At 42.4% G+C, this 27,927-nt stretch overlaps 2 protein-coding genes across 2 annotated transcripts; both read left to right on the forward strand.

Annotated features, from left to right (window-relative positions):
- The first annotated feature begins 243 nt into the window (after positions 1-243).
- LOC139460872 (chymotrypsin-like serine proteinase) lies at positions 244-12,237 on the forward strand. The gene is made up of 6 exons (XM_071242348.1): positions 244-301; positions 6,817-6,997; positions 8,445-8,538; positions 9,511-9,667; positions 11,701-11,837; positions 12,112-12,237. Exons 1-6 carry the CDS (start codon positions 244-246, stop codon positions 12,235-12,237), a joined length of 753 nt encoding a protein of 250 aa, XP_071098449.1.
- A 1,831-nt stretch (positions 12,238-14,068) lies between these two features.
- On the forward strand, positions 14,069-27,775 carry LOC139460704 (ankyrin repeat domain-containing protein 34B-like). Its single transcript, XM_071242182.1, has 3 exons — positions 14,069-14,153; positions 24,023-24,499; positions 26,981-27,775. Exons 2-3 carry the CDS (start codon positions 24,046-24,048, stop codon positions 27,772-27,774), a joined length of 1,248 nt encoding a protein of 415 aa, XP_071098283.1. The 5' UTR covers positions 14,069-14,153; positions 24,023-24,045; the 3' UTR covers position 27,775.
- The last annotated feature ends 152 nt before the right edge of the window (positions 27,776-27,927 follow it).

Below are 27,927 nucleotides of genomic sequence, written 5' to 3' on the forward strand. Positions count from 1 at the left end.
GATCTTTACCGTAGACTATCTTCTATTAACAGCAATGTGTGAGGTGACGGGTGGCATGTCCATTTAGCACCCTGCTGTCACGAGTTGATTAAGAGTTCTAAATTAGGGGAAAATGACAATCTTATACGTTATTATGAACACCCAATCACATTACTACACCGTGTTGGATATTTCCTTAAATAGCAGATCTCCCTGACATTTGCTGTCGGGGAATATTTCCAGTAAGAACAGGTTTCAACTATCATGACCAGGACAGGAGGGATGACGAAAGTCTACATCGCTGCGATCATGTGCTTGTCAGGTAGGCTTTAATACAATTACTCTGTTTACGTGAAGATCCGGGTCAGCACCCCAAGCTTACCGATAGTTTTATTTCGTTTGTTGTTTAACGCCGCACTCAGCAATATTCCAGATTATGACGGCGGTCTGTAAATAATCGAGTCTGGACCAGTCAGTCGCCCTTTCTCTTCCCGTGTACTCACGGGTTGCTTACCGTAAAGGGCGAGCATGCTTTTCGTAAGACGTGGCTAGCAGGATCGGGTGGTCATGCCTACTAACTCTGTTGATGCATGTCATCGTATCCCAATTCGGTAGATCGATGCTCATGAAGTCAATCTGTTGTAAGCCTGATCCAGACTTGATGATTTACACTTTACAGACTGTCGTCATATATTGTGTGTTTGTTGGTTGTTTACCGCCGCACTATAATTCCAATATTCCAGCTATATGACGGCGGTCTGTAAATAATCGAGTCTAGGCCAGACAAAGTAGTGATTGACATCATGAGCATCGATCCACGTATTAGGGATACGATGACATGCATCAACCAAGTCAGCGAGCCTGACTACCCGATCCCGATTGTCTGGTCCAGACTCGATTATTTACAGACCGCCGTCATATAGGTTGAATATTGCTGAGTGCGGCGTTAAATAACAAAAGAAATTTTAAAAAATTAGAAAATATGAAGACAGGCACCGAGTCTGAAGCTTGTACTGCCGGATTAAGCATCTGAGCATATTATCCCCCTGTCACCTAAGGACAGTAAAATGTCAGGTCCGTGAAGATTCCGGGGTAGGATAGGTGTTCAGCAACCCATGCTTGCCGTAAAAGGTGACTATGCTTGTTGTAAAAGGCGACTAACGTGATCGGGTGATCATGCTCGCTGACTTGGTTGATGCATGTCATCGATCCAAATTGTATGGATGGGTCCTCGTGATATTAATCACTGGATTGTCTGCTCCAGACTCTATTTACATGTGTAATCTTGTGAACGAACGAACGAATCCCAATTGCGTGGATCGATGCTCATATTGTCAATGACTGGATTTTCTGGTAAACCAACTAACTTAAAAAGCAGCTGTCAGCAGCTACAATATTGCTGAGTGCGGGGTTAAACAACAAACCAACCAACCAGTAAAATGACAAGACTATCACACACACACACACACACACACACACACACACACACACACACATTTATATATATATATATATATATATATATATATATATATATATATATATATATATATATATATATATAAAACTAGCGAGTGAGTATAGTTTTACGCAACTTTCAGCAATATTTCAGGTACATGTTTGTGTCGGCGGAGGACACCAGAAATGGGCTTCACACATTGTACATGTAGGGACACTTTAACCACGATGCTGTCCCACAACCCCTTAAAACTAGCGGGTCTGTGGGGTAGCCCAACCCTTACCCGAAAACCCGGGTTCGATTCCCCACATGAGTGAGTGATTTAATGCTTAACGTCACATCTTCAATATTTCAGCCATATCGTGACGAGAAGTTATACGGTATTCATACATGTATTTCAACCGAATAAAAACCTGTCATCGATGGACAGTAAAATTACTAGAATATCACAGATTTAATATTTAAAAGTAGCAAACAACAATAAAAAGATATCACTAAATAGTCATGAAACATTACAATGTAAAAAAGGGCTATAGATCGCCAGCATCTGAAGGCAGATCGCCATACTAGGTTCCATGGGGACTTTTGCTAATTGCATGGACCCCTAGCCGGATTTACATCATCCCCTGTTGGCGATTATTGACAAATTAAACCAAAATCTAGAGGAACATATAAACTACGATCAAAAACGTGGCGAAATAAACATACTTTGAAGGACGTGGTCTGACATACCCTCCTAGGGGGACAATAATTTTACACTACTTTAACACCCTTAGAGGATATAGCCACTAACAATCTCAGTTAATGATTAATTCTACCAATTGTAAAAGTGAATTTATATATTTACAAAACATAGCAATCAAAATTTATGAATTAATTCAATTTCTTTAACAAAAACAAGAATTAAATGAGTACTTACCTGTGTAAAAACTAAAAATGTCCTTCATAGCTGAAACTTTGAAATATGAATCCCTTGTGATGGCAAAATCAGTACAGTCAAGCAGGAAATGCTTGACCGTGATTCTTTCATCACAAGGGATGCAGAATTTTAATATATATTCATGAGTATAGCGAGAATGGACAATACGACATCGTCTTAAAATGACCTCTTCAAATCTCGACTGACAACCCAAGTAGGTATAACCGACATTTGCTTATATTACGTGAAATGTATTCATACCCACTTCTTCTGCATTAGATCTCTGATGAAACATCTAATGACAGGTTTATAATCACTGTATGGTATAAGAAGTGGTGTCACAGATTTGTTGTGTGTTGCTTTTGCAGCATCATCAGTTGTATTACCAACAATTCCAACATGTAACCGACCGCCTCCGTGGTCTAGTGGTAGAGCGTCCGCCAGGAGAGCGGAAGGTCTGGGGTTCGATCCCCGACCGCGTCATACCAAAAGACGTTAAAAGATGGTACTTGTTGTTACCCTGTCTGGCGCTCGGCATTAAGGGGCTAAAACAAGGACTGGTCGGCTCGGAGTCAGTATACTGTGTCTGAGTGGGGTACTCATGTTAAACTGCGGCATGGTATCTCAGTGAGCTATCACTATAAATCGGCATCAGTCCGGACTAGTACAAGCAGCCACACAAACACACACACGTACATGCACGTCGCTATATAAGTGCAATAATCTTGGACGCGACGTTAAACACCATTTCACCTCACCTCCAACATGTAACCAACTGTAACCATGACGATGTCATATTGGCCAGATGCAAGGTTATTATGTAGTTCTATGATGTCGACCCGTGAAGATCCGGGGTAGAATAGGTCTTCAGCAACCCATGCTTGTCGTAATAGGCGACTGACGGGATCGGGTGGATAGGCTCGCTGACTTGGTTGATGCATGTCATCGACCCCAATTGCGTGGATCGATGCGCATGATATTAATCACTGGATTGTCTGGTCCAGACTCGATTATTTACAGACCGCCGTCGTATAGCTGCAATATTGCTGAGTGCGGCGTAAAACAACAAACCAACCAACCAATCTATGATGTCGAGAAAAATTGGATCCTGACACGAAGTATTTTTAATTGCCTGAAGACAGGATAAACAGTCAAAATTATGAATTCCTTTTGTTTAGATTGTTTATTTATATATTCTAAAGCAGTTGATATTGCCTTTGATTCAGCTGTAAAAATGGAAGAGTCATCTTGTAATCTATAGCTAGTTGATATAGTTCTGGATCCAATGATGGTGGCAACAGCATCACCATCCTTGGATCCATCAGTAAAAATAGATTTATAGGTATCATATTTACACCTTAACTGATTGTAATCTTGTTGATATTGTAGTTGATTAGTGTCAGATTTCTTCAGTTAAGGTAAGGTAAGGTCCACCTGTGGCTCTTATCACCTGCCATAGAGGAGAAGAAAGCAGGCGGAAAAGAGATATATTTTCCAGTTTTATAGTGAGTGAGTCAGTTAAATTTTACATCGCATCGGCAATATTTCAGCCATATAGTGATGGGAACAAGGTATTAGATATAAAATATCTGTCGACAAAGGACAGTAAAATAGTAAGGTATATGACAGTTTTTAATAAAACGAACCAGAGTGTGAGTTTTAAAAACCATATAGCTATACACAACATTAAGTCTTATCAATTAAAACATGGCTATAGACCACTAATAACCAAAGCTAGACCACCTAACTGGGGATCATGGGGACTTACAGTGCTTTTGCTTCCTGCATGATTCCCAGGAGGATGTATGCCATCACTTTGGTCACCAGTGGTTGTACGAAATATAAACCAATATTAAAAATCAAAACACAATCAAGGAATTCAAACACTAGTTGATATTAATTATTTCAATATAGATGGACTCACGTGCCACTGTCAGGGGGACAATCATATTACACTACTTTACCCCCCTCAGTGGCACCACCTTCATACATCTCAGTTGACATTAATATCCAACTATTCTAAAACAATTCAAAATTTAATAAATAATAGTATTTCTTTTTAAAAAAACGAGAATTAAATGAGCACTGGTATTATAAAAAAAGATCCTTAAAAGATGTTGAATGATAATAGTTGTCCCTTATGAGAGAAAAATCAACACAGTCAAGTAAAACATGCTTGACTGTGATTCTCACATGATCACAAGGGACACAGAATGGAGAATCCTCACCTTTTAAAAGATACTCATGGCTATATCGACTGTGTCCAATACGACATCGTTGCAAAACAACTTCGTCATGTCTCGAATGGCAACCCAAGTAGGTATACCCTATTGTTGGTTTTATAGCATAAAGTTTGCTAATACCAACTTGGGTGTTCCACTTCTTTTGCATTAGATCTTTGATGTAGCATCTAATTATTGGCTTGTAATCACTGTATGGTAAAAGAAGTGGTGTTACTGATTTGTTGAGTGCTGCCTTTGCAGCAGTATCAGCCATAGTGTTACCAGCAATTCCAACATGACTGGGCAACCAGCAAAAGACGATGTCGTATTCGGCAGTGGCGAGAACATTATTCAATTCTAAAATATTCAGAATCAACGGATGATCTGAAGTACAATTATGTATTGCTTGAAGGCATGAGAAGGAATCAGAAAAGATGATGAACTGTTGAGATGATTGGTTTTGAATGTAGTCCAATGCTATAAGAATGGCATTGGCCTCAGCTGTAAAAATTCTAGAAGACACCCTTTTAGATCCAATGACAGTGGCACTTGAAACTCTGCCACCATCCTTTGAGCCATCGGTAAAAATAGAGCGATGGATATCATATTTTGACCGCAATTGGGCATGTTCTTGTTGACAGACCGACTGGTTTGTGTCATCTTTTTTGAGGGTAGTTAGTGTTAGGTCTACCTCCGGTTTGACCAGTTGCCAAGGAGGTGTAGACAGTAACCTGTGTTTTATACCAGCAGCCGAAATTAAAGATTTTATTCTTATTCCGAGAGGTGAAATAAGAGAGGACTTCTTACTATACAGATCCTCATAAAGAGGATTAAACACACAGGTGCACGCGGTGTTAGACGGATTAGAATTTAAGTTTGTGATATACAGTTAACTATGGTTATAACGAACTCTAAGGGGCCACTTATTTTAGTTCGTTATAACCGTAGTTCGTTATAAGCATATATACAGCATATATACAACAAATGGCCGGGACTAAAACATAAGTTTGTTATATCAGTCAGTTCGTTAGAAGCGTGTTCGTTATAACCGTAGTTTACTGTACTGCAAAGTTAGTTTCGTTCGGCGTACAGGTAGTTAAAGTGGCGGCATGGGTTGCTGAAGACCTATTCTACCCCGGATCTTCACGGGTCCTCAACGTACAGATTCTCAATGGAGAAGTTCTGAAAGATCCCAGACAAAGTCTCAGACCCTGGTGATGTATGGGATCGAGTAATTTAAGGTTACTTTTACAAGCACCCCCACATATGGTGGAGCCATAATCGAATTTAGAACGGACCAGTGATCTATATAAGTGAAGGAGGGTCGTTTGATCTCCTCCCCATTTGGAATTAGAAACAACCTTTATTAAATCTAGTACCTTCAGACATTTAGCATTCAAATATTTAATATGTGGTAAGAAAGTAAGGTGATGATAAAAAATATTCCTAAAGATTTAGCTCCTTTTACAACTTTAACTGGAGTTCCAGCTAGATGTAAATCTGGGTCCTCATGTGGTTCATATTTATGAATGCAATTTTGTTTAGGGTACAATGTGTGAAGCCCATTTCTGGTGTCCCCTGCCGTGATATTGCTTGAATATAGCTTAAAGCGGTAAAACCAGCATATAACCATAAACAGTTTCGCTACTGATGACAATACTGATCATGATCACCAGCAACCAAAGTTAGGTAAGGTTTAGTTTGTTGTTTAACGCCGCACTCCGCAATAGTACAGCTATATATGACGGGGGTCTGGACTAAACGATCCAGTGATGGATATCACGAGCATCGATACACGCAATTGGGATCGATGACCAGCAGCAACCAAGTCAGCGAGCCTGACCACCCGATCCCGTTAGTCGCCTCTTACGACAAGCATGGGTTGCTGAAGACCTATTCTACCCCGGATCATCACGGGTAATGGTTGATTTGCGTGTAACTGTAACTGACCATATTGAATGTGTCTCATAAGATCACGTACTGGTTTATCCGAATGTACAGGTCTCCGTATTTTGTTTGTAGTCTAGTGGTTAAAGCGTTCGCTCGTCACGCTGTAAACCCGGGTTCGATTCCCGACGTGGGTACAATGTGTGAAGCCAATTTCTGGTGTCTCCAATATTGCTGGAATATTGCTAAAAACGGCGTAAAACCATACTCACTCACTGCACCGATTTGACATTTCTGCAAATTACGACTGCGGATTCCGAATATAGTGTTAATGAAATCTATCATTTCAGCCGTATGCCAAGCTTCTCCTCAGAAACGATTTGGTGGCGGGACAGACGTCAGCACGAATGACTTCCCGTGGATGGGGAGTCTGCAAACTAATGTAACTGGGACATGGACCCATATTTGTGGACTCGTATCTGGGATGGGAAAATCTGCGGCCGCATCTGCATATCACTGTTTTAATACCAGGTACATGTATATTCTGTTTTGATAGGGGCGGTCGGGTAGCCAAGTGGTTGAAGCGTTCCCTCGTCACGCCAATGAGACGGGTTCGATTCCCGACACGGGTACAATTTGTGAAGCCCATTTCTGGTGTCCCCCGCCGTGATATTGCTGAAATATTGTGATTTGTAAGTGCATTGCACGCTGTTTCTACTTGCAGATGAATTTGAGACTATGGACGACTGCCTGTGCGTTTACGGATTTGAGATTGTATTGTACATGTGAAGTTGTAAGATATTCTTTTGATTCTGAGGCGGACCATGTCCTTGCAACTCTACACTTTGCTATTTAACGTAGCAAAACAAGGGGGCACCTGTGGCCCAGTCGTCTGTGCAGAGTTGCATCCCCTGGGCACGCCAGAAACCTATGATTGTGGGTTCGAATCCCGGTTCGACCCGATTATGTTTCTAGGTTTGTCAGCACCATCCCCATGCTCGTGGGTTTCACCGAAGTGGTAAACGTCTGAGACCTGCATCACTTCGGGCTTTCCTCCCACATTAAGTTGACACGCCGCGATATAACTGGAATACTAAGCGGCGTTAAACCCAACTCACTCACTCACTGACAATAGCAAAACAAACCAGCTGTTTATGGTGATCAGTCCATCTGTTGTAGTGGTGATTATTTATTTGTTGTTTAACGCCACACTCAGCAATATTCCAGCTACATGACGGTGGTCTGTAAATAATCGAGTCTGGACCAGGCAATCCGATGACTAATATCATGAGCATCGATCCACGTAATTGGGATCGATGACATTCATCAACCAAGTGTGACCACCCGATCCTGTTAGTCGCCTCTTACGTCAAACATATTGCCTTTTACTGGTCTCAAATCCGTATGAGTAAGAAATGAAAGAAAGGACCGTCCCGTGAAGATCCGGGGAAGAATAGCTCTTCAGCAACCCATGCTTGTCGTAAAAGGTAATATACTTGGTTGATATATGTCATCGTATACTAAATGCATAGATTGATGACCATGAAAGCTGTATTGCCTCACTTTTGACCCGTGAAGATCCGGGATAGAATAGGTCTTCAGCAACCCATGCCTGCCGTCAAAGGCGACTATGCTTGTCGTAAGAAGCGACAAACGTGATCGGGTGGTCAAGCTCGCTGACTTTGTTGATGCATGTCATCGATCCCAAGTTATGCTTGTCGGAAGAGGTGACTAACGGGATCGGGTGGTCAGGCTCGCTGACATGGGTGATGAATTGACATGGGTGATGAATGTCATCGATCCCAATTGCGTGGACGGATGCTCATGATGTCAATCATTGGATTATCTGGTCCTAACTCGATAATTTACAGACCACCGTCACATAGCTGGAATATTGCATAGCTCGGCGTTAAACTACAAACAAACAGAAGAAAGCACCAATCCTGAACTATTAGTGAAGTGCAGAATTAAATTTCAGCTCCCCCCTATATGACTACAGAATGGTGTTTGATACCAACGACCTATCGGATTTATCTCAAGCAACGATTTCTAACATCGAGTTTGCACTTCTGGTTAGTTGACTTTATACTGTAGCCACTTGGCATGTTTTATCTTTTTATGTTTTTCGTAGTTTAATATCACCCTGGGGAAATCTCATATCTTCAGATTTTCACTACAATATACATCTTGACCATTATTTCACTACTGCACTTTGATCATATTCCTAAATTCCCTCAAAACACATTTACTGTTTACGCATAATTTGGTTTGGTTTGGTTTGTTGTTTAACGCCGCACTCAGCAATATTCCAGCCTTATGACGGCGGTCTCTACATAATCGAGTCTGGCCCAGGCAATCCAGTGATTGATATCATGAGCATCGATCCACGCAATTGGGATCGATGACATGGATCAACCAAGTCAGCGAGCCTGACCACCCGATCCCGTTAGTTGCCTTTTACGACAAGCTTAGACATCTTATACCGCAAGCATGGGTTGCTGAAGACATCGGTATGTTGCAAATGGGAGCGATGCAGGAGCACGTTGCCAGGATCATGGGCTGCTTCAAGTGCACCATCGCCAGACTTGTTACAGGTCACAGGCAAACTGGCAGTACTGCAGACAAGCACAGGAAGACCGGTATTTACGGGTGCTTCACCTAAATCCAGATTCTTTACTGTGACGTCATCATCCGCAATCCGCCTTGGACATCCAGTCAGCAGAAGGACCGTTGACGGGATTGGGTGGTCAGGCTCGCTGACTTGGTTGATGCATGTCACCAACCCCAATTGCATGGATGGATTCTCATGATATCAACCACTGGATTGTCTGGTCCAGACTCGATTATCTACAGACCGCCGTCATATAGCTGGAATATTGCTGAGTGCGGCGTTAAACGAGAAACCAACCAACCAACCAAAATGATATCAATCACTGGATTGTCTGGTCCAGACTCGATTATTTCCAGACCCCCTTCATATAGCTGGAATATTGCTAAGTGCGGCGTTAAACAACAAACAAACTAAAATAAACATGATTTTCTAGACTGCTTCATTTACAACTAATGGTCCTGGGTACAGCTACGACAACATTGAGTACAGATCAGCAACCCCTGTTACTGATGCCTCTGATCCCCAAATTGGGACTGCAATTGACCAAGCTGGATTAGAGTGTGAAATTCTTGGATGGGGAAAGTTAACAGGTAAGGCTTTTTTTGGAACATGAACATGAATATTTCTCCGCAAGGACCTGAAGGTCTCGCAAACTGAAAATCTTGATGTAGAAATTAAGAACGTAAGTGATGTAAGTCACAAACTGCTGACGACGTCGTCAAATACGCTCAGAAGCTTCAATGGTCTGGATTCTTTAGTCCAAGAGCAGGTGAAAAAGGTCTAAGGCAAACAAACAAAACTAATAATTGTGAAAGGGTTTTTAAATTAATTTTTCAACATCAGTGAGTGAGCTAACGTTTTACATCGCATCGGCAATATTGCAGCCATATGGCGATACAAATTTGGTTGGTTGGTTTGTTGTTAAACGCCGCACTCAGCAATATTCCAGCTATATGTCCGCGGTCTGTAAAAAATCGAGTCTGGACCAGACAATCCAATGGTTAATATCATGAGCATCGATCCACGCAATTGGGACCGATGACATGCATTATTAACAAAGTCAGCGAGCCTGACCACCCGATCCCGTTAGTCGCCTTTTACGACAAGCATAGTCGCCTTTTACGGCGATGAAAACAAGTTCATTAATAATAAATAATACTATCGATAAAGAACAGCGAAACAGTAAGTCATGTATCACAGCTTAGGTATAAAAAAACCCAATTACTATTACATACAAAGAATGTTTCAGTAATTTAGGTAGTAGAAAATAAAACAACGCTATATACCACCGGCAACCAAAGCAAGACCACCTAACTGGGGATCACGGGGACTCGAAGTCATTCAGCATTATCTCCCTGCTTTTCAATACGCGACTATGTTTGCCGTAAAAGGCGACAATGCTTGTCGTAAAAGGCGACTAACGGGATCGGGTGACTTGGTTGATGCATGTCATCGATCCCAATTGCGTGGATCGATTTTCATTATGTCAATCACTGGATTGTCTGGTCCAGACTCGATTTTTCAGACTGCCGTCATATAGCTGGAGTGAATGAGTTAAAATTTAACGTCGCATCGGCATTATTTCAGCCATATAGCGACTCATAGAGCTGAAACTCAGCAATATTCATATCAACAAACCAACAAACCAACCAACCAATCTAATGGCTATGAACAGACGACTATTAATTCAAACCATAGAAAAAATACAGTCCCATACGCAGGGCTTGACATGACCAGCGTAGGCTACGACGCTTGTCGTAAATGACGACTATAACGGGATCGGGTGGTTAGGCTCGCTGACTTGGTTGAAGCATGTCAACGATCCCAATTGCGTGGATCGATGCTTATGATATCAATCACTGGATTATCTGGTCCAGACTCGATTATTTACAGTCCGCCGTCATTTAGTTGGTAAATTGCTGAGTAAAACAACAAACCAACCAACCAACCAGCATAGAACCAAGTTCATTCACCCACCCGTCTGTCTGAAGTCAGGGTCAAATGTGTGTTGACCAACAGGAACTGTGTTACCGACACCACTGCGCTCAACACCCAGAATCGCTTCCTCGACTTGACACAGGTTCGGACCCAACGGTAAACCGAATGCCCAATTTTGTCGCCTTTAACGGCAAGCAATTATGTGCTGGGGACACATTCTACCCAGGAGACCCGTGAAGATTCTGGATAGAATAGGTCTTCAACAACCCATACTTGCCGTTAAAGGCGAATACTTGTCATAAGAGGCTACTATGACTTGGTTGAGACCCGTGAAGATCCGGGGTAGAATAGGTCTTCAGCAACTTAAGCTTGCTAAGGCAAATATGCTTGTCGTAACGCCACACTCAGCAATACTCTAGCTATATGACGGTGGTCTGTAAATAATCGAGTCTGGACAAAGCAATCCAGTGATTGATTTCATGAACATTCACGCAATTGGGATCGTTGACATGCATTAACCAAGTCAGCGAGCCTGACCACCCGATCCCGTTAGTCGCCTTTTACGACAAGCATAGTCGCCTTTTCCGGCAAGCATTGGTTGCTGAAGACTTAATCTACCCCGGACTTTCACGTGTCCAGTCATTGGATAACTATGTGTGAAAAAGTATTGGAAATTTTTCTTCAGATGGTACTTTTCCCAGTCTCCTCCAGAAAAGAAATGTTAAGCTGATCAGTAATGCTGAGTGCCAGTCCCGTGTGTCCTCCTTGGGGGCCACCATCTTGTCAGTAGACACGTGTGTTGATGGAAACGTCATCTCAGAGGTATCTATATTTCAGTATATTACAAAATGTAATTTGTCTATTATGCTATTGGGGCACGGGTGGCCCAGTCGTCTAAGGCGCCGCGATTCGCTGTGGAGAGTTGCTGTCCCTTGGGCACGCCAGAAACCTGGATTGTCTGGTCCAGACTCGATTATTTACAGACCACCGTCATTTAGCTGGAATATTGCTGAGTGCGGCGATACTGATTGAATTGACAGGTAGTAATGTTTGATTACATGGAGAAACAGTGTATGTTTGATGCTTGCTTCTGCAGGGCGATGATGGTAGTCCGCTCATATGCAACGGAGCAGTCGTTGGGGTTGCATCTTGGTCTGCAGTTGGCAGCTGTGGTAAAAGCGTCAGCGTCTTCATAGCTTCCGGAAATTTTTTTGTGGGATAATTATGTCAACCCACGCTGATAAAGTTGCGCCAGTAAAATTACGAACATAAACCTAGTACTTTCACCTCAACTAAATTGTTTGTTGTTTGTTGATACACTCACCGTGGGACGCGGAATAAAATTTAGGATTAGGATTATTCAATCTAAATATAATTATATTATAACTGTTTCGGCTGAAATACTGCCGACGTGACTTTAAAATTCACTTACTCACTCACCCCAAGTTTTGTTGAAAATGTTGAACGTTTTTCAACTAACTGACCGAAAATGATCCCAACCCTCGGTTGATGTGTTTGTTTGTTGTTTTACACCTCACTCAGCAATATTCCAGCTATATGACGGCGGTCTGTAAATAATCGAGTCTGGACCAGACAATCCAGTGATTGACATCCTGCATCACTTCGCGCTTTCCTCCCACATTACGCCGACCCGCCGTGATGTAACTGGACTACTGTTAAAAGCGGCGTTAAACCCAACTCACTCACTCACTCTTGCCTCGGGAAGATGGCGAGATACCTTATGATACCCCAAATGCCCACCTTACAAATACATCCTTTATGAATTTAACGCTTCATTCTGGCGCTGTCCAAGCGAACATCCTATTTTATGGGTGCTTGTCTTAAAGACGATGTTGATGGTATTAAAATATGCATTAGTCTATTAAGGAAGACAATTATGATCAAAGCAGGATAGGCAATTAACACAACCATGTCCTCTTCCGCTTGACCTGGTCGCGAAGTCGTGACAGAACGCTTCGTCGGCTGTCATGGCACATTGCAACCTGGTCGTGCCGCCACGTGGGGATTCCAGATCAGAAAGTGCTTCCTGTCACTCGTGCTTTCTCCCGAGCGACAAACGGTTTACCCAGGAATGTCTACTTAAGACAGATCAGGACGAACCCCCTAAGTGTAACCGTGAAGATCCGGGGTAGAATAGGTCTTCAGCAACCCATGCTTGCCGTTACAGGCGACTATGCTTGTCGTAAGAGGAAACTAACGGGATCGGGTGGTCAGGCTCGCTGACTTGGTTGATGCAGGTCATCGTATCCAAAGTGCGTGAATCGCCCGTGAAGATCGCGGGATAGAGTAGGTCTTCAGCAACCCATGCTTACCGTAAAAGGTGACTATGCTTGTCGTAAAAGGCGACTAACGGGATCGGGTGGTCAGGCTCGCTGACTTGGTTGATGCATGTCATCGTATTCCAGTTGCGTGGATCAATGCTCATGATGTCAATCACTGGATTGTCTGATCAAGATTCGGTTATTTACAGACCGTCATTGCTGGAATATTGCTGAGTGCAGCGTTAAACAAACAAACAAACAAACAAACATTGACACTGAAGATGTACTGTAAAACTCAAGAAATTGGCTATTACCTTAATCAAAACTAAATCAAAACGTGGAAGATGCTGTACGATGAATCATTTTATTTCAAAGATATCATTGGTTGGTTGGTTTGATATTTAACGCCGCAATATGCCAGGTATAGGACGGCCAAATATATCGGCCAAATATATCAACAAGCGTCGAGTATCGATTCGTATCGAAATATTTCAAATCAAACACTCGGTTGATATTCTCTTAAAGCGGCGTTAAAAAACAAACAAACAAACAAATAATTCAACCTAAAAAAACGTTCTCCGTTTACATGATCACCGACATGAATGAAATCACACTTGCTGTTAGTGTTTCCACCCGACACTGTTTTTACAAGCCCATGCGTGCGTGACAGCTTTAAAGCCTACTGATAGGCTCTTTCCCATGGGATGTCTCTGAAATATACATAGCCCGCTGTCAGTGTTTCTTCAGCGGGATGATCGATTTCCAGGTACGTCCGTCACAGCCTACACTCGCAGTCTCCTCCATTCTTGAATCTAACCTTGGACATTCTCCCCACAACGCCAATTAGTCGACAAAGGTAAGATTCTGACACACATATAACCTTCACGTTTCATAATGTAAATTGCATGATTGACAGTGAAGGAAATGTACGCCTTTGCAGTGAAATAGGAAATAGACAAGGTTGATTGATCTGTTTATAGATAGAATGTTCGATCAGGGGCATTACGTGCACAAGTTAAGGCTGGGAGAGGAAAGTACGCGGGCAATATATATAATTATGTTTCGCTTCCATCATAACACCCGCGTCGATCCGGGGTAGAACTGGTCTTCAGCAACCCATGCTTGCCGTAAAAGGCGAATATGCTTGGCGACCAACGGGATCGGGTGGTCAGGCCGCTGACTTGGTTGATGCATGTCATCGATCCCAATGGCGTGGATCGATGCTCATGATGTCAATCACTGGATTGTCTGGTCCAGACTCGAACATTGTTGAGTGCGGCTTTAAACAACAAATCAACCAACCAACTCAATCCGGGTACTCTTTTCACTAAACCGTGGAGGCTGTCTTATCGTTTGAACAAAAGTATTATCCTCAATATTGCTTATGCCCAATGCCAATATCAACGCAAAATACTAATCCCAAAGTGACACTAATGACTCCAGGGCAGTGGGAGTCGCAATTGGTCCACGGAGTTGCGTCCCTTAGCCATGCTGGAACCGCATACCCTATCCCGGGTTAATTTCGTCACTGGTGTTCCCCAAAGTGATCATAAAGTTTTTCTCCCAAAATAAGCTAACAAGCCGTGATATAACTGAAATACTGTTCAAACCGTCGTTAACACTGACTAACACCGACATTTAAGCGTATGCCTGTCTGACTGACAATGAAACATGTCTCCATGTGAACACACTTGTTCCGCTGTTACAAATGGGCCGGTGGCCTCATTGTTCCCAGGGAAGACAAGCCGCCTCATTGACTGAATTATGCATACTTCGCACTGTTGTAGTGTGTGTATCTCAAAAAGAGAATACGAAAGTGTGTTTGGCCTGTAGTTACATAATTCGGACTAATTAATGAAACATGTTCTGCTTCTTCACTGTGTTCTCTCTTACCCGTGAAGATTCCGGGATAGAATAGGTCTTCAGCAACCCATGCATACCCTAGAAGGTGACTATGCTTGTCGTAAATAGCCTGACTGACGGGATCGGGTGATCAGGCTCGCTGACTTGGTTGATGCATGTCATCGATCCCAATTGGGTGGATCGATGCTAATGATGTCAATCACTGGATTGTCTGGTCCAGACTCTATTATATACAGACCGCCGTCATATAGCTGGAATATTGCTGAGTGCGGCGTTAAACAACAAACAAAACAAAAATCACTGTGTTCTCATAGTATTATTATTATGATTGACGCTACTGCGCTGTGGATCACTGCGTTTGTTTGTCTGTTTGACGCCGTACGTGAGTGTGGCAAGTTGATGAAATAAAAGAATTTCGGCTTTAAATAATTCCCCAGTGTGTGTTTTCGAGAGTTTAATAGGGATTTGTATATGCTATTGTCTTTTTTTAACTTGTTGTTTTTACGCAGAAATTAGCAATATTCCAGCAACATGACGACGATCTGTCAATAATCTAATCTCTGGATCACACAACGCAGTGATTTACATCATGAACTTCCAAGATTCGCTCTGATTATGTTTTTTGGTTTGCCATTACAAACACGTGTCTTTGAAAAATTGGTAAACGTCCGATCACATGGCTTGCTGAGTACCAATTCTAATATCTTTACGTTTCTTTTAAACTAAAGGTACTAAATTAATCTATATTCAGTGTAAACCGCGGGGCGAAAGCAACATTCCAGCAATATCATGGCGGGGGACACCAGAAATGGGCTTCACACATCTTACCCATGTCGGGAATCGAACCCGCGTCTTCTGCGTGACGAGCGACCGCTTTAACCACTAGGCTACCCAACCGCCCACTACCAGTTTTGAAATTTAAGATAAGAAGAAATCTAATTTGATGATAAGATGTCAAGGATCCCTATCAGCAATGTTTTATAGGCGGTTGTTTTTTGTGTGAATTTGTTCATGTTTTAAATCAAATTATATTTTAATATATAAACCATGTAGAAGTATTCTCTGAATGACTGACTTGGCGCCAGTATATAATATCTTTAACATAATATATTTTTAAATTGAAAATCACACATGTGCTCCCCAGTTAACACTCGGTATAAATTACAAATATCTCCATCACAAAAGGAATAACGATCAGCTTGATGTTAGAAAATGTCACCGTGTCAGAAGACGACATTCGATCGCCTTTGGTGTGGATTGCGCGGCTCGAATCCAAATGGAAACACTGTTTTCGTCAAACTGGGTTATCAAGTGATAGATATAAATTCCGTCCGGGGTAGAATATTAATATTTCTTCAGCCACCCATGCTTGCCTTAAAAGGCGACTAAGCTTGTCGTAAGAGGCGACAAACGGGATCGGGTGGTCAGGCTCGCTGACTTGGTTGATGCATGTCATCGATTCCAATTTCGTGGATCGATGTTCATGATATCAGTCACTGGATTGTCTGGTCCAGACGCGATTATTTACAGACCGCCGCCATACAGCTGGAATATTGCTGAGTACTGCGTTAAACAACAGACAGACATTGGCAAGTATTGTTAAAAAAACTAAGAACTGTGCCAGGTAATGAACGCACAAGACAAAACTGTCGTGATTAAATGCAAAATTTGAACCCGAGAAGGAAAACACACACACACACACACACACACACACACACACACACCTGCTTGCATCTCCAGGAAAAGCTCTGTGCTTCCGTGCTGAATATTGCTAAGTTCGGCTTAAAACAAGAAAAAAAAGACAATAGCATATACAAATCCCTATGAAGCTCAGACTATCGACACATACTCATACACGCACACACACGTACATTCACACAAACACACACACACACACACACACACACACACACACACACACACACACACACACACAAATGCATGCATCTCCAGCAAAAATCGGTATGCTTCCATGCTGAAAGATTCTGAGATCGATTCATTCTATTGAGCTGTGCTTGTTGAATTTGAAGGTCGATATTGCTCATTGTTTCTACAGTGTTATATTGCACCAAGCCAGCGAAAGGTTTGCATTCCGGTCGACGACATAGCATTGTGCACAGTGTTCCGGAGTGAAAGGGTTTGTTTATGTAACATTGATAATTGAAAATCCACGAGCCTTTTAGTGTGTTAGTGTAAAGAAATAGGTGGTCATACAGTCCGGTGTATGTTTGTCATAGACACCACTTCATGGTTATCCTCATGTATAGATGGTGCTGTTACCATGGTGTTACTGATACTAGATGCAATGCTTGTTTCTCCTGGTATTTTAGACGATGCAGAAATAATTAAATTTCCTTTCACATTTTACATGATGCGGTGACAATTGCGCTCGGGTTCCAGAGGATGTGAGAGTTTCTCCTGGATTTTTTATACAATGCAGTGAACGTTTCTGCAGCAATAGTACATGCTGCCGCAAATGTTTTCTTCACATTTAACATGATGCCCAGATATTTTCCCCCTTAATCTGCACGATAGTTACGTCTTAATTGACTTAAGCCCACGACAGTTCTCCGCGTGGTTTGCATGGTACCGTGATAGTTTTACTTGTGTTCTACATAAAGCTGTTTTAGTTTTCCTCGTATTTTACATGATGCTGTGATGGTTTCCTCTTATTTTACATGATGCCATCATAGTTTTCCTCTTATTTTACATGATGCCGTGATGGTTTCCTCTTATTTTACATGATGCCATCATAGTTTTACTCGTATTTTACATGATGCCGTGATAGTTTTCCTCTTATTTTACATGATGCCGTCGTAGTTTTGCTCGTATTTTACATGATGCCGTGATATTTTTCCTTGTGTTCTACATGAAGTTGCTGTAGTTTTCCTCTCATTTTACATGATGCCGTGATCGTTTTCCTTGTGTTCTACATGAAGCTGTTGTAGTTTACCTCGTACTTTACATGATGCCGTCATAGTTTTCCTCGTATTTTACAGGATGCCCTGATAGTCTTCCTCGTATTGTACATGATGCCGCAATATATTTTCCTTGTGTTCTACATGAAGCTGTTGTAGTTTTCCTTGTATTTTACATGATGCCGCAATATTTTCCTTGTGTTCTACATGAAGCTGTTGTAGTTTTCCTTGTATTTTACATGATGCTGTGATGGTTTCCTTTTATTTGACATGATGCCATCATAGTTTTCCTTGTATTATACATGATGCCGTGATAGTTTTCCTCTTATATTACATGATGCCGTCGTAGTTTTGCTCGTATTTTACATGATGCCGTGATATTTTTCCTTGTGTTCTACATGAAGCTGCTTTGGCTTTCCTCTTATTTTACGTGATGCCGTGATGGTTTCTTCGTACTTTACATGATGCCGCGGTAGTTTTCCTTGTGTTCTACATGATGCCGTCATAGTTTTCCTCTTACTTTACATGATGCCGTCGTAGTTTTCCTAGTATTTTACATGATGCCGTGATCGTTTTCCTCGCATTGTACATGATGCCGCGATAGTTTTCCTTGTGTTCTACATGAAGCTGTTGTAGTTTTCCTCTTATTTTACATGATGCCGTCGTAGTTTTCCTCGTATTTTACATGATGCCTTGATAGTTTTCCTCGTATTTTAAAAGGTGCCTCGGTAGTTTTCCATGTGTTCTTCATGAAGCTGTTTTAGTTTTCCTCGTATTTTACATGATGCCGTCGTAGTTTTCCTTGTGTTCTACATGATGCCCTGATGGTTTCCTCGTATTTCACATGATGCCGCGGTAGTTTCCCTTGTGTTCTACATGAAGCTGTTGTAGTTTTCCTCTTATTTTACATGATGCCGTCGTAGTTTTCCTCGTATTTTACATGATGCCCTGGTAGTTTTCCTCGTATTTTACATGATGCCGCGGTAGTTTTCCATGTGTTCTACATGAAGCTGTTTTAGTTTCCCTTCTATTTGACATGATGCCGTGATAGTTTCCTCTTATTTTACATGATGCCGTGATAGTTTCCTCTTATTTTACATGATGCCGTGATCGTTTTCCTTGTGTTCTACATGAAGCTGTTGTAGTTTTCCTCCTATTTGACATGATGCCGTGATAGTTTCCTCTTATTTTACATGATGCCGTGATCGTTTTCCCCGTGTTCCATTTGATTTCACAAAGTTACTCCTTGAAATATGCATGATGTTATAATGAAAGTTTTTATATTTACCTGATGCCTTCATATTTCCCTCAGATATTTTTGACGATACCGTTGTAATGTCTTTTATTAAACAGACCGGTGAAGATCCGGGGTATAATAGGTCTTCAGCAATCCATTCTGGCCGTAAAAGGCGACTATGAACGCCAAGAACAATATAGGTGATCTTAATGTTTAAGTATTAGCTGACTTTCTCAATACACTTTGAGTTCCTCAATACCCGTAGCCCGTGGAGATTCCCAGTTAGAATAGGTCCCAGTAACCTATAGACCCGTGAAGATCTGGGGTAGAATAGGTCTTCAGCAACCCATTCTGGCCGTAAAAGGCGACTATGCTTGTCGTAAAAGGCGACTAACGGGATCGGGTGGTCAGGCTCGCTGACTTGGTTGAAGCATGTGATCGATCCAAATTACGTGGATCGATGCCCATGATATAACTCACTGGATTGTCTGCTCCAGAATCGATTATTTACAGACCGCCTTCACATAGCTGGAATATTGCTGATTGCGGAGTCCACTAGACCACGGATGTGGTTGTGTCTCACTCGTTTATCCGTTATTATGTATGTCAAGGTTGACATGGACGTATCTGTTATATCCATATAGGGGACATGGGTGTCTCAGTTGACAAAGGCGTTGCTCAATGGGCAGGCAAGAGATCTATGATCGTGGGATCGATTCCGGCACTCCCCGATTATGTGTCTTGTTCTTTCAGCAACATACCCACGCTAAAGGGTTTAACCTGGTTGGTAAACGTCGGAAACCTGTATCACTGAATACTGTTCAGAGCGGCGTTAGACTGCATGCACGAACGCAAACTCAATCACCCACTTGCTCTCGTCCCTAAATGAATGGCTCTCTCAAGGAAATGCCGTGTTCATAGTACAATTCACAGGTTCAGAATAACAAGTTACTTGCAAATTGTTTGAATGCTTAGACTTTTCGCGAACCCCCACTTTCATCACTGAATTTCGGTGGTCTATGTGGTTTTCACAGCTGTGTTTGTCTGTGCGCCACCCGTAGATTCGGTGTCGGCGGAGAGTCTAGGCTGGCTATTTTTCTTGCATTGACAATGTATATTTTCAGTCATATACTGGTCGATTGCGTATCATCGTAGCCTGACGGCGAGGCACATTGCATACATTAATCATTGGTTTGCTGTCATATAGTTTGAATAATGCCGAAGGCGGCTTTAAGTGAGAATGACCAAACATAATCAGAAGACATCTCTGATAAAAGGGAGCGGTGGGGCGTTTTTATGGGGAAAGAATTTGCGCTTCACACCGAAGGTCTGGTTGAGATTATCCAAATGGGTACAATGTGTAAGGCCAACTTCTGGTGAAGATTCCGGGGTAGAATAGGTCTTCAGCAGCCAATGCTTGCCGTAAAAGGTGACTATGTCATATAGCTGGAATATTACTGAGTGCGCCGTTAAAAAACAAACAACAAATCTGGTGTCCCTCTCTTGAATATGTTTAAAAGCGGCGTAAAACCATACTCACTCACTCACTCTGACAACGCAGAATCCTATGTACGATTTCGACTATATCGGAAGCATCATTTTTAATGTCGTCATGATACCACGTGCACCGGACAAGTCACGTGTTCGAAAGTCAAAATATGGAATACTGAATTCCAATCGGACAACATTTTCTTCACAGATGTTTCAAATTGGGAAAAGTTATCCACATGTCTGCCATAAAATAATTTGAAATATGGAAAAGTATTCTTTAGGTGCTGACTAAGCGCCAGTGCAGTACTTTTTCACCTCAGTCATATAGATGGAATATTGCCTAGTGCGTCGTTTAACAACAAACAGAACCCTCGTGTCATCTTCCGCACTGTGCACGATTCGAGATTCACAAGAGAAGGAGGGCACGGGTGGCCCAATCGTCCAAGGCGACGCGAGGGAATTCCTCCCTTGGGCACGCCAGAAACCTATGATTGTTGGTTCGAATCCCTGTTCGCCCCGATTATGTTTCTAGTTTCGTCAGCACCATACCCGTGCTCGTGGGTTCCACCGAAGTGGTAAACGTGTGGGAACTGCATCACTTCGGGCTTTCCTCCCACATTAAGCTGACACGCCGTGATAAAACTGGAATAATGTTAAAAGCGGCGTTAAACCCCAACTCACTCACTCACTGGAGAAGCCATGTTGTTTTTGCCAGTTCGACCAGGAGTCTGAATGACCCAGTGGATTAGTACAGATACCAATCAAGGTGTTGGACGCTTCACCGAGTCTCATTTCGGTCTATTCATTTGGGCGTATTTCCAAACAGACTGACTAATCCCTGGAACTATTACTCCCATGAGTTGTTCCGTTCTCATATAATATTCATCACCCTCGTGAGTAGGCCATTCATTGCATTGTCTGTCGACAACCATACAGTGCAGTTCGTGGGCAGGATAATAACACTGTCGGACAATAACACAGCACTCTGGTAGATGAGAGGCGTTGAATGCATTGTATAGTACGAAAGCTTAATGTTTTTAAAAAAATAAATTTCGCGTTTTTTCTCGTTACTTCCATTATTTATTCGTTATTTTTAAAATAATACGGAAATAATGATAAAATAACCGATATTTTGATAGAAATCGACAAATAATTTAATTAATGAGAAATTTCGATTTACAATAAATAAATAATGCTACAAATTTGGCATCATTAGGCTTTCGTATGACATGTGTATGGTGATGAAGTGCGAACAATTGCTAAGTGTGGTATATTTTATAGTCGGGGAGTGTGCGGAATGTAGTGGGGGTTTGGGTGATCTGAGACAGGATGTTTTTCTTATCAAGATACTTATACAGTTATGTTCTCTTTTAGGAGTCCAAACATTTTATTAATCGACATTTTCAAGACAACTATCATGTCTTGTGTTGGGTTTATCATTGTTTGATAAAGGTTGGGGGCAAATTACTCTTTGCCGGGGTTTTCAGGCCAATGGTTATTGCTCGTGTGTAGCGACGTGTGTGTGGTTGCTTGTACTAGTCCGGACTAATTTATAGTGCAAGCCCACCGAGATACTATGCCCAAATTAAACACAAATACCCCACTCAGAGAGAGTAAGGCGACCATGCTTGTCGTAAGAGGCGACTAACGGAATCGGGTCAGGCTCGCTGACTTGGTTGAAGCATGTGATCGATCCCAATTGCGTGGATCGATGCTCATGATATCAACCACTGGATTTTCTGGCCCAGACTCGATTATTTACAGACCATCCTCATATAGCTGAAATATTGCTGAGTGCGGCGTAAACCAACCAACCAACCAACCAGAGAGTATACTGACTCCGAGCCGACCATTCCTTGTTTTATCCTATTTATTCCAAGCGCCAGGCAGGGTAACAACAAATACCATATATTAAATGTCTGGTATGATGCGGCCGGGGAACGAATCCACGACCGTCTGCACTCTGGACACTCTAACACTTGACCACGGAGGTGGTCCCACGGGTTTCAGGAACACATTACTTTTTTAAAAAGAAAACTCATGCCGCCCCTCAAAATCTCAAACTGACCCCATTGACCGGACAGTTTATACGCAAATTCATCGGTATATACGTACACAAGTAACTGTATCTTACATTAAGCATGTATTATCCTTGAAATCAGTCGTTATTAATTTAAATTACTGTTCCGAGAGCGTTAAGCATGACTTTAGAGACATTTCTGTCGATAAGCAGGGCACAAAAAATTATACAGCTATGTTTGGTGCAGGTTAAACACGGTTTTGGGGCGTATTGATGGTTTTAAACACTTCCGGGGCGACCTAAGTCACCCTGGTAACACCGTGTATTGATAATTCCGCTCTTTTGTGCATAATTCTTTTTGCGCGCCAAAGGACGCTTCAGAGAATATATCTAAACACCGAATACCATTGTCTGCTCTCCAAGAAAGTACATCAATAAATCAATATCAGTGTATTGTGATTCTGAAAGGTTCTGCTTTGATAAACGATCGACTGAAGTGACTGTTCGACCTGACTACAACTCAGTCTGTTGTTCGACCCGTAGCGGATGTCAGATTTACGACAATCCACATCTCTGAGAACGGCATCGCTCGTAATGTGCCTTCCGCTTTTAGATATTGGAACCTTCCAACACGGCGAAAAAACTTCGAATTCATTGTTTACGATAATCGAAGTTGGACGCCAGCATTGGTGGATTTTATAGTTTATATTTATGACCTATGGTATTGAATTCATTCTGTTTTTAGAGAATAGTAATGAATATTTACGTCTGATTGATCGTCATCGGTTTTGTTAGCGAGTTAAAAGGTGAACGTCACCATTTAATTGTTTGAATGTCCAGGGTGAACGTTATCATTCTATTTTCCACGACGAACGTCCTTATTGTTTTTGTAAGTAAATGTTTGTTTGTTTGTTGTTTTACGCCGCACTCAGCAATACCGCCGTCATATAGCTGCAATATTGCAGAGTGCGGCGTAAACAACAAACAAACAATATTCTAGCTATACCATTTGGGATCGTCATCTTGGTGAAACCTGTCCTTTTCCTGCTAGAATGAGAATATTGAAGCAACATTTTTTCCTGTGTGTTGAAAGTACTGACAGAGGACAGAATCACTTTACGGTATGTAAGAAGGTCGAAATTTAAACGAACATCACAAAACTGTTTATTTCACTAAATGAATGCATTTCATTACAGCATCTGGAAGCGATGACATAAGCATGTGCGACTCAGAGGGATCGATGTCATCCGGTACCCAGAATTCAATAGTGACCGGAAACATTGACGATTTATTGAACGCTATTGATGATGAAGATTTCGATCCGGACGAAAGGGACAGAATTCACGATCTACAGACGTTTCTTATGAAAATATGCCACATGGGACTCGACAACTACGGTGAAAGTGCCATTTTGGACTCACTGGACGCAAAGACCCCGGATTATCACGCTCAAGATGCTCAAGGAAGGACAGCGCTGATGCATGCTTGCATTGCCAGGAAGTCAAACGTTGTGCAGTTTGTGACGTCACGGTGTAGTGACGTCACACAGCGAGACAATGACGGAAATACGGTGTTGGTGTATGCGATCCGGAGCGGGGACTCTGACATAATAGAGAACATACTTGATTGTGATCTAACAACATATGAGCTACTCAACGCCAAGAACAATATAGGTGATTTTAATGTTTAAGTATTAGCTGACTTTCTCAATACACTTTGAGTTCCTCAATACCCGTACCCATGGAGATTCTCAAATGGAATAGGTCCCAGCAACCTGTAGACCCGTGAAGACCCGGGGTAGAATAGGTCTTCAGCAACCCATGCTTGCCGGAAAAAGGCGACTATGCTTGTCGTAAGAGACGACTAACGGGTGGTCAGGCTCGCTGACTTGGTTGATGCATGTCATCGTATCCCAATTGAGAGGATTAATGCCAAAGCCGAGTAGATCGATGCTCATGATATAATCACTGGATTGTCTGGTACAGACTCGATTATTTTGCAGACCGCCGTCATATAACTGGAATATTGCTGATTGCGGCGTTAGACAAAAAAAACAAATCCAGCAACCTGTTTGTCGTTACGAGTAACTGGCTCGGGCGGACAGGCTCGGTGACTTGGTTGATTGCATGTCATCGTATCCCATTTGTGGATATCTTTGCTTATGATGTCAATCACAGGAATTGGTTTTAACAACGTCAAATACTCAATTCACTCAACTGGGATACGACGAGATGCAATCAGTCAGGTCAACGAGCTTTGCCACTCCTCTAAAAAAGGTAGCTTGCTTGGGACCTATTATTGACTTACCCGGAAAACCCACGTGTCTTTACATTCCCATTCTTGCCGTAAAAGGCGACTATGCTTGTCGTAAAAGGCGACTATGCTTGCCATAAAAGGCGACTATGCTTGTCGGAAAAGGCGACTAACGGGATCGGGTGGTCAGGCTCGCTGACTTGGTTGATGCATGTCATCGTATCCCATTTGAGAGGATTAATGCCAAAGCCGAGTGGATTGATGTCAATTACTGGATTGTCTGGTCCAGACTCGATTATTTACAGACCGCCGTCAAATGGCTGTAATATTATTGAGTGTGGCGTAAAACAACAAAACAAAACCCACGTGTCTTCGCCAAAGCGGTAGGTGTCTCCATCGTAGCTTTGCGAAGACACGACTTAAAGAGGCGCTGAAATAAGTCCGTTCAGTTTCGATGCATGACGATTCCATGAAAGTCTAGTGGTGCCACTTTGGCACCATCGTGTTTATTTGTTTTAATTCAAAATTTCTCGTTATTTCATATTATTTTTAAAATACGTTAAAATAAGTTTCCATTTATTGACATAACAAACATGATCAAATTACGAGAAATATTCGAAGAGTCGAGAAAAAGTTCGAAATTTCGCGTTTTTAATTAAACTTGAAATAACGAGAAAATAATCGAAATTACGAAAACAAATTTGAAATAACGAGACGTTTCAGTTTACAGCAAATTGCTACCAAAGTGGCACCATTGGGCTTTCGTACTATAGAAAAAAGCCTACAGTGTCGGATGTTTGATGCACCTGGGAATCCCCTGTTAGAAGTGTCCCCAGCAACCATGCTGGTCGAAAGAGGCGACCTTATGTATCGGGTTGTCGGGGTTGCTGACTTGGTTGATTGTGTGTCATGGTACGCCGACGGCGTAGAACGTTTATATGATGTCTATCACTGGATTGTCTGATCCAGACTCGATTATTTAAAGATCGCCATAATAAAGCTGTAATTAAACTCGGTGCGGCGTTAAACAACAAACAAAACTGTTAGGGACCACTTCAGTTAGGATCGAACCGACATGGGTGATTGCGTGTTAATTCACAACGATAGGGGGCACGGGTAGCCCAGTCGTCTAAGGCGCCGCGATTCGCTGTGCAGGGTTGCATCCCTTAGGCATGCCAGAAACCTATGATTGTGGGTTCGAATCCCGGTTCGCCCCAATTATGTTTCTAGGTTTGTCAGCACCAAACCCGTGCTCGTGGGTTTCACCGAAGTGATAAACGTCTGAGACCTGCATCACTTCGGGCCTCCCTCCCACATTAAGCTGACACGCCGTGATATAACTGGAATACTGTTAAAAGCGGCGTTAAACTCACTCACTCACTCACTTGTTTGTCTGTTTGTTGTTTAACGCCGCACTCAGCAATATTCCAGCTATATGACGGCGGTCTGTAAATAATCGAGTCTGAACCAGACAATCATTAGCTTCAAACCACACAACTGGAATACGATGACATGCATCAAACAAGTCAGCGAGCCTGACCCCCTGATCCCGCTAGTCGCCTCTTAAGACAAGCATGGTAGCTTAATGCAAAATTTGGGATCGGACCGACATGCCTGATTGAGTGTTATCTATCATTGGGGGCGGTCGGGTAGCCTGGTGGTTAAAGCGTTCGCTCGTCACGCCGAAGACCCGGGTTCGATTCCCGACATGGGTACAATGTGTGAAGCCCATTTCTGGTGTCCCCCGCCGTGATATTGCTGGAATATTGCTAAAAGCGGCGTAAAACCATTGTCACTCATTATCTATCATTGGTTGTGCCTTGTTTAGACTAGATTATTTACAGATAATTCTCACATAGCTGAAGTATTGTTCACTCGAGACACCTCTCTGTCTATTCCAGGTTTGACAGCAATGGATGTCGCCCAGAAGAGAGGAGACCGACACATCATTCAGTTGCTGGAACATCGCAGGCCCGCCCACCCCAGTGTCAGACAGCTTCGGAAGCGGACGGACAAAAGACAACCTCGGCTCCCTCCGGCGGCTGTTCCAACTGCGAGTAAACCCCTGTCGTTAAAGTCATATAACACCAACGGGAATCCCCGCCTGCCGTTCTACCACAGCAAGTCATTGGATACTAGCGACCATGTGACTAAACGTCATCTACCCGAAAGAGGTTTTTCAGCTGACCGTGCACCTTTTCATCAAGCTCAATGTACCAGTGATACAGAGTTACATCGTCAGTCCGACAGTGCCGCAGACGATGACGTCACACCTCGGGATAATGACGTCACACCCCGGAATGATGTGTGCAGTGAAAGAGGTCAAAGGTCAGGTCTGCCTCAAATTGCTTCACGATTTGTAGAGAAGGCAAGACACATTGACAGAGGTAGATCTCGCAGAGACTCAGTGTCGTTACCGGATCTACGAGATTTGAATGGGATGTTAGTGTCGTCAGGAACGACAACTCCCTTCTCACGAAATGGGAGCCGTTTGACTTTAACATCACAAGAATCTTTAGACGAAGATGTCTTTGCGGAGGACGCTCAGAAAAGGAAAGATTCTTCAGTTAAGAAATTGCCTGTTCTTATCCCCCAAAGAGTCCTGAACTTAGAGGCAAGACAAAGGGGTTTTGCAAGGACGAGAAAGAAATCAAACAGTACTGAAGATTTTCTTCACAACAGTATATTATTTTAAGCCGCAGCATTTAGGAGTCAACCATAAAGTAAAATATGGATGGGTTGGAGAGGAAGCGAGGGCTGGGGGCTGTGTTTCGATTACTGTTTAAATCGATCACGCAATATATATGTGTGACATGAGAGGGTGTGGAGTCTGGGAACATATGACTTT

Source organism: Haliotis cracherodii, unplaced genomic scaffold, assembly GCF_022045235.1.
Source record: "Haliotis cracherodii isolate W230 unplaced genomic scaffold, xgHalCrac1.p SCAF_14, whole genome shotgun sequence".
NCBI classification, from domain to species: domain Eukaryota; kingdom Metazoa; phylum Mollusca; class Gastropoda; order Lepetellida; family Haliotidae; genus Haliotis; species Haliotis cracherodii.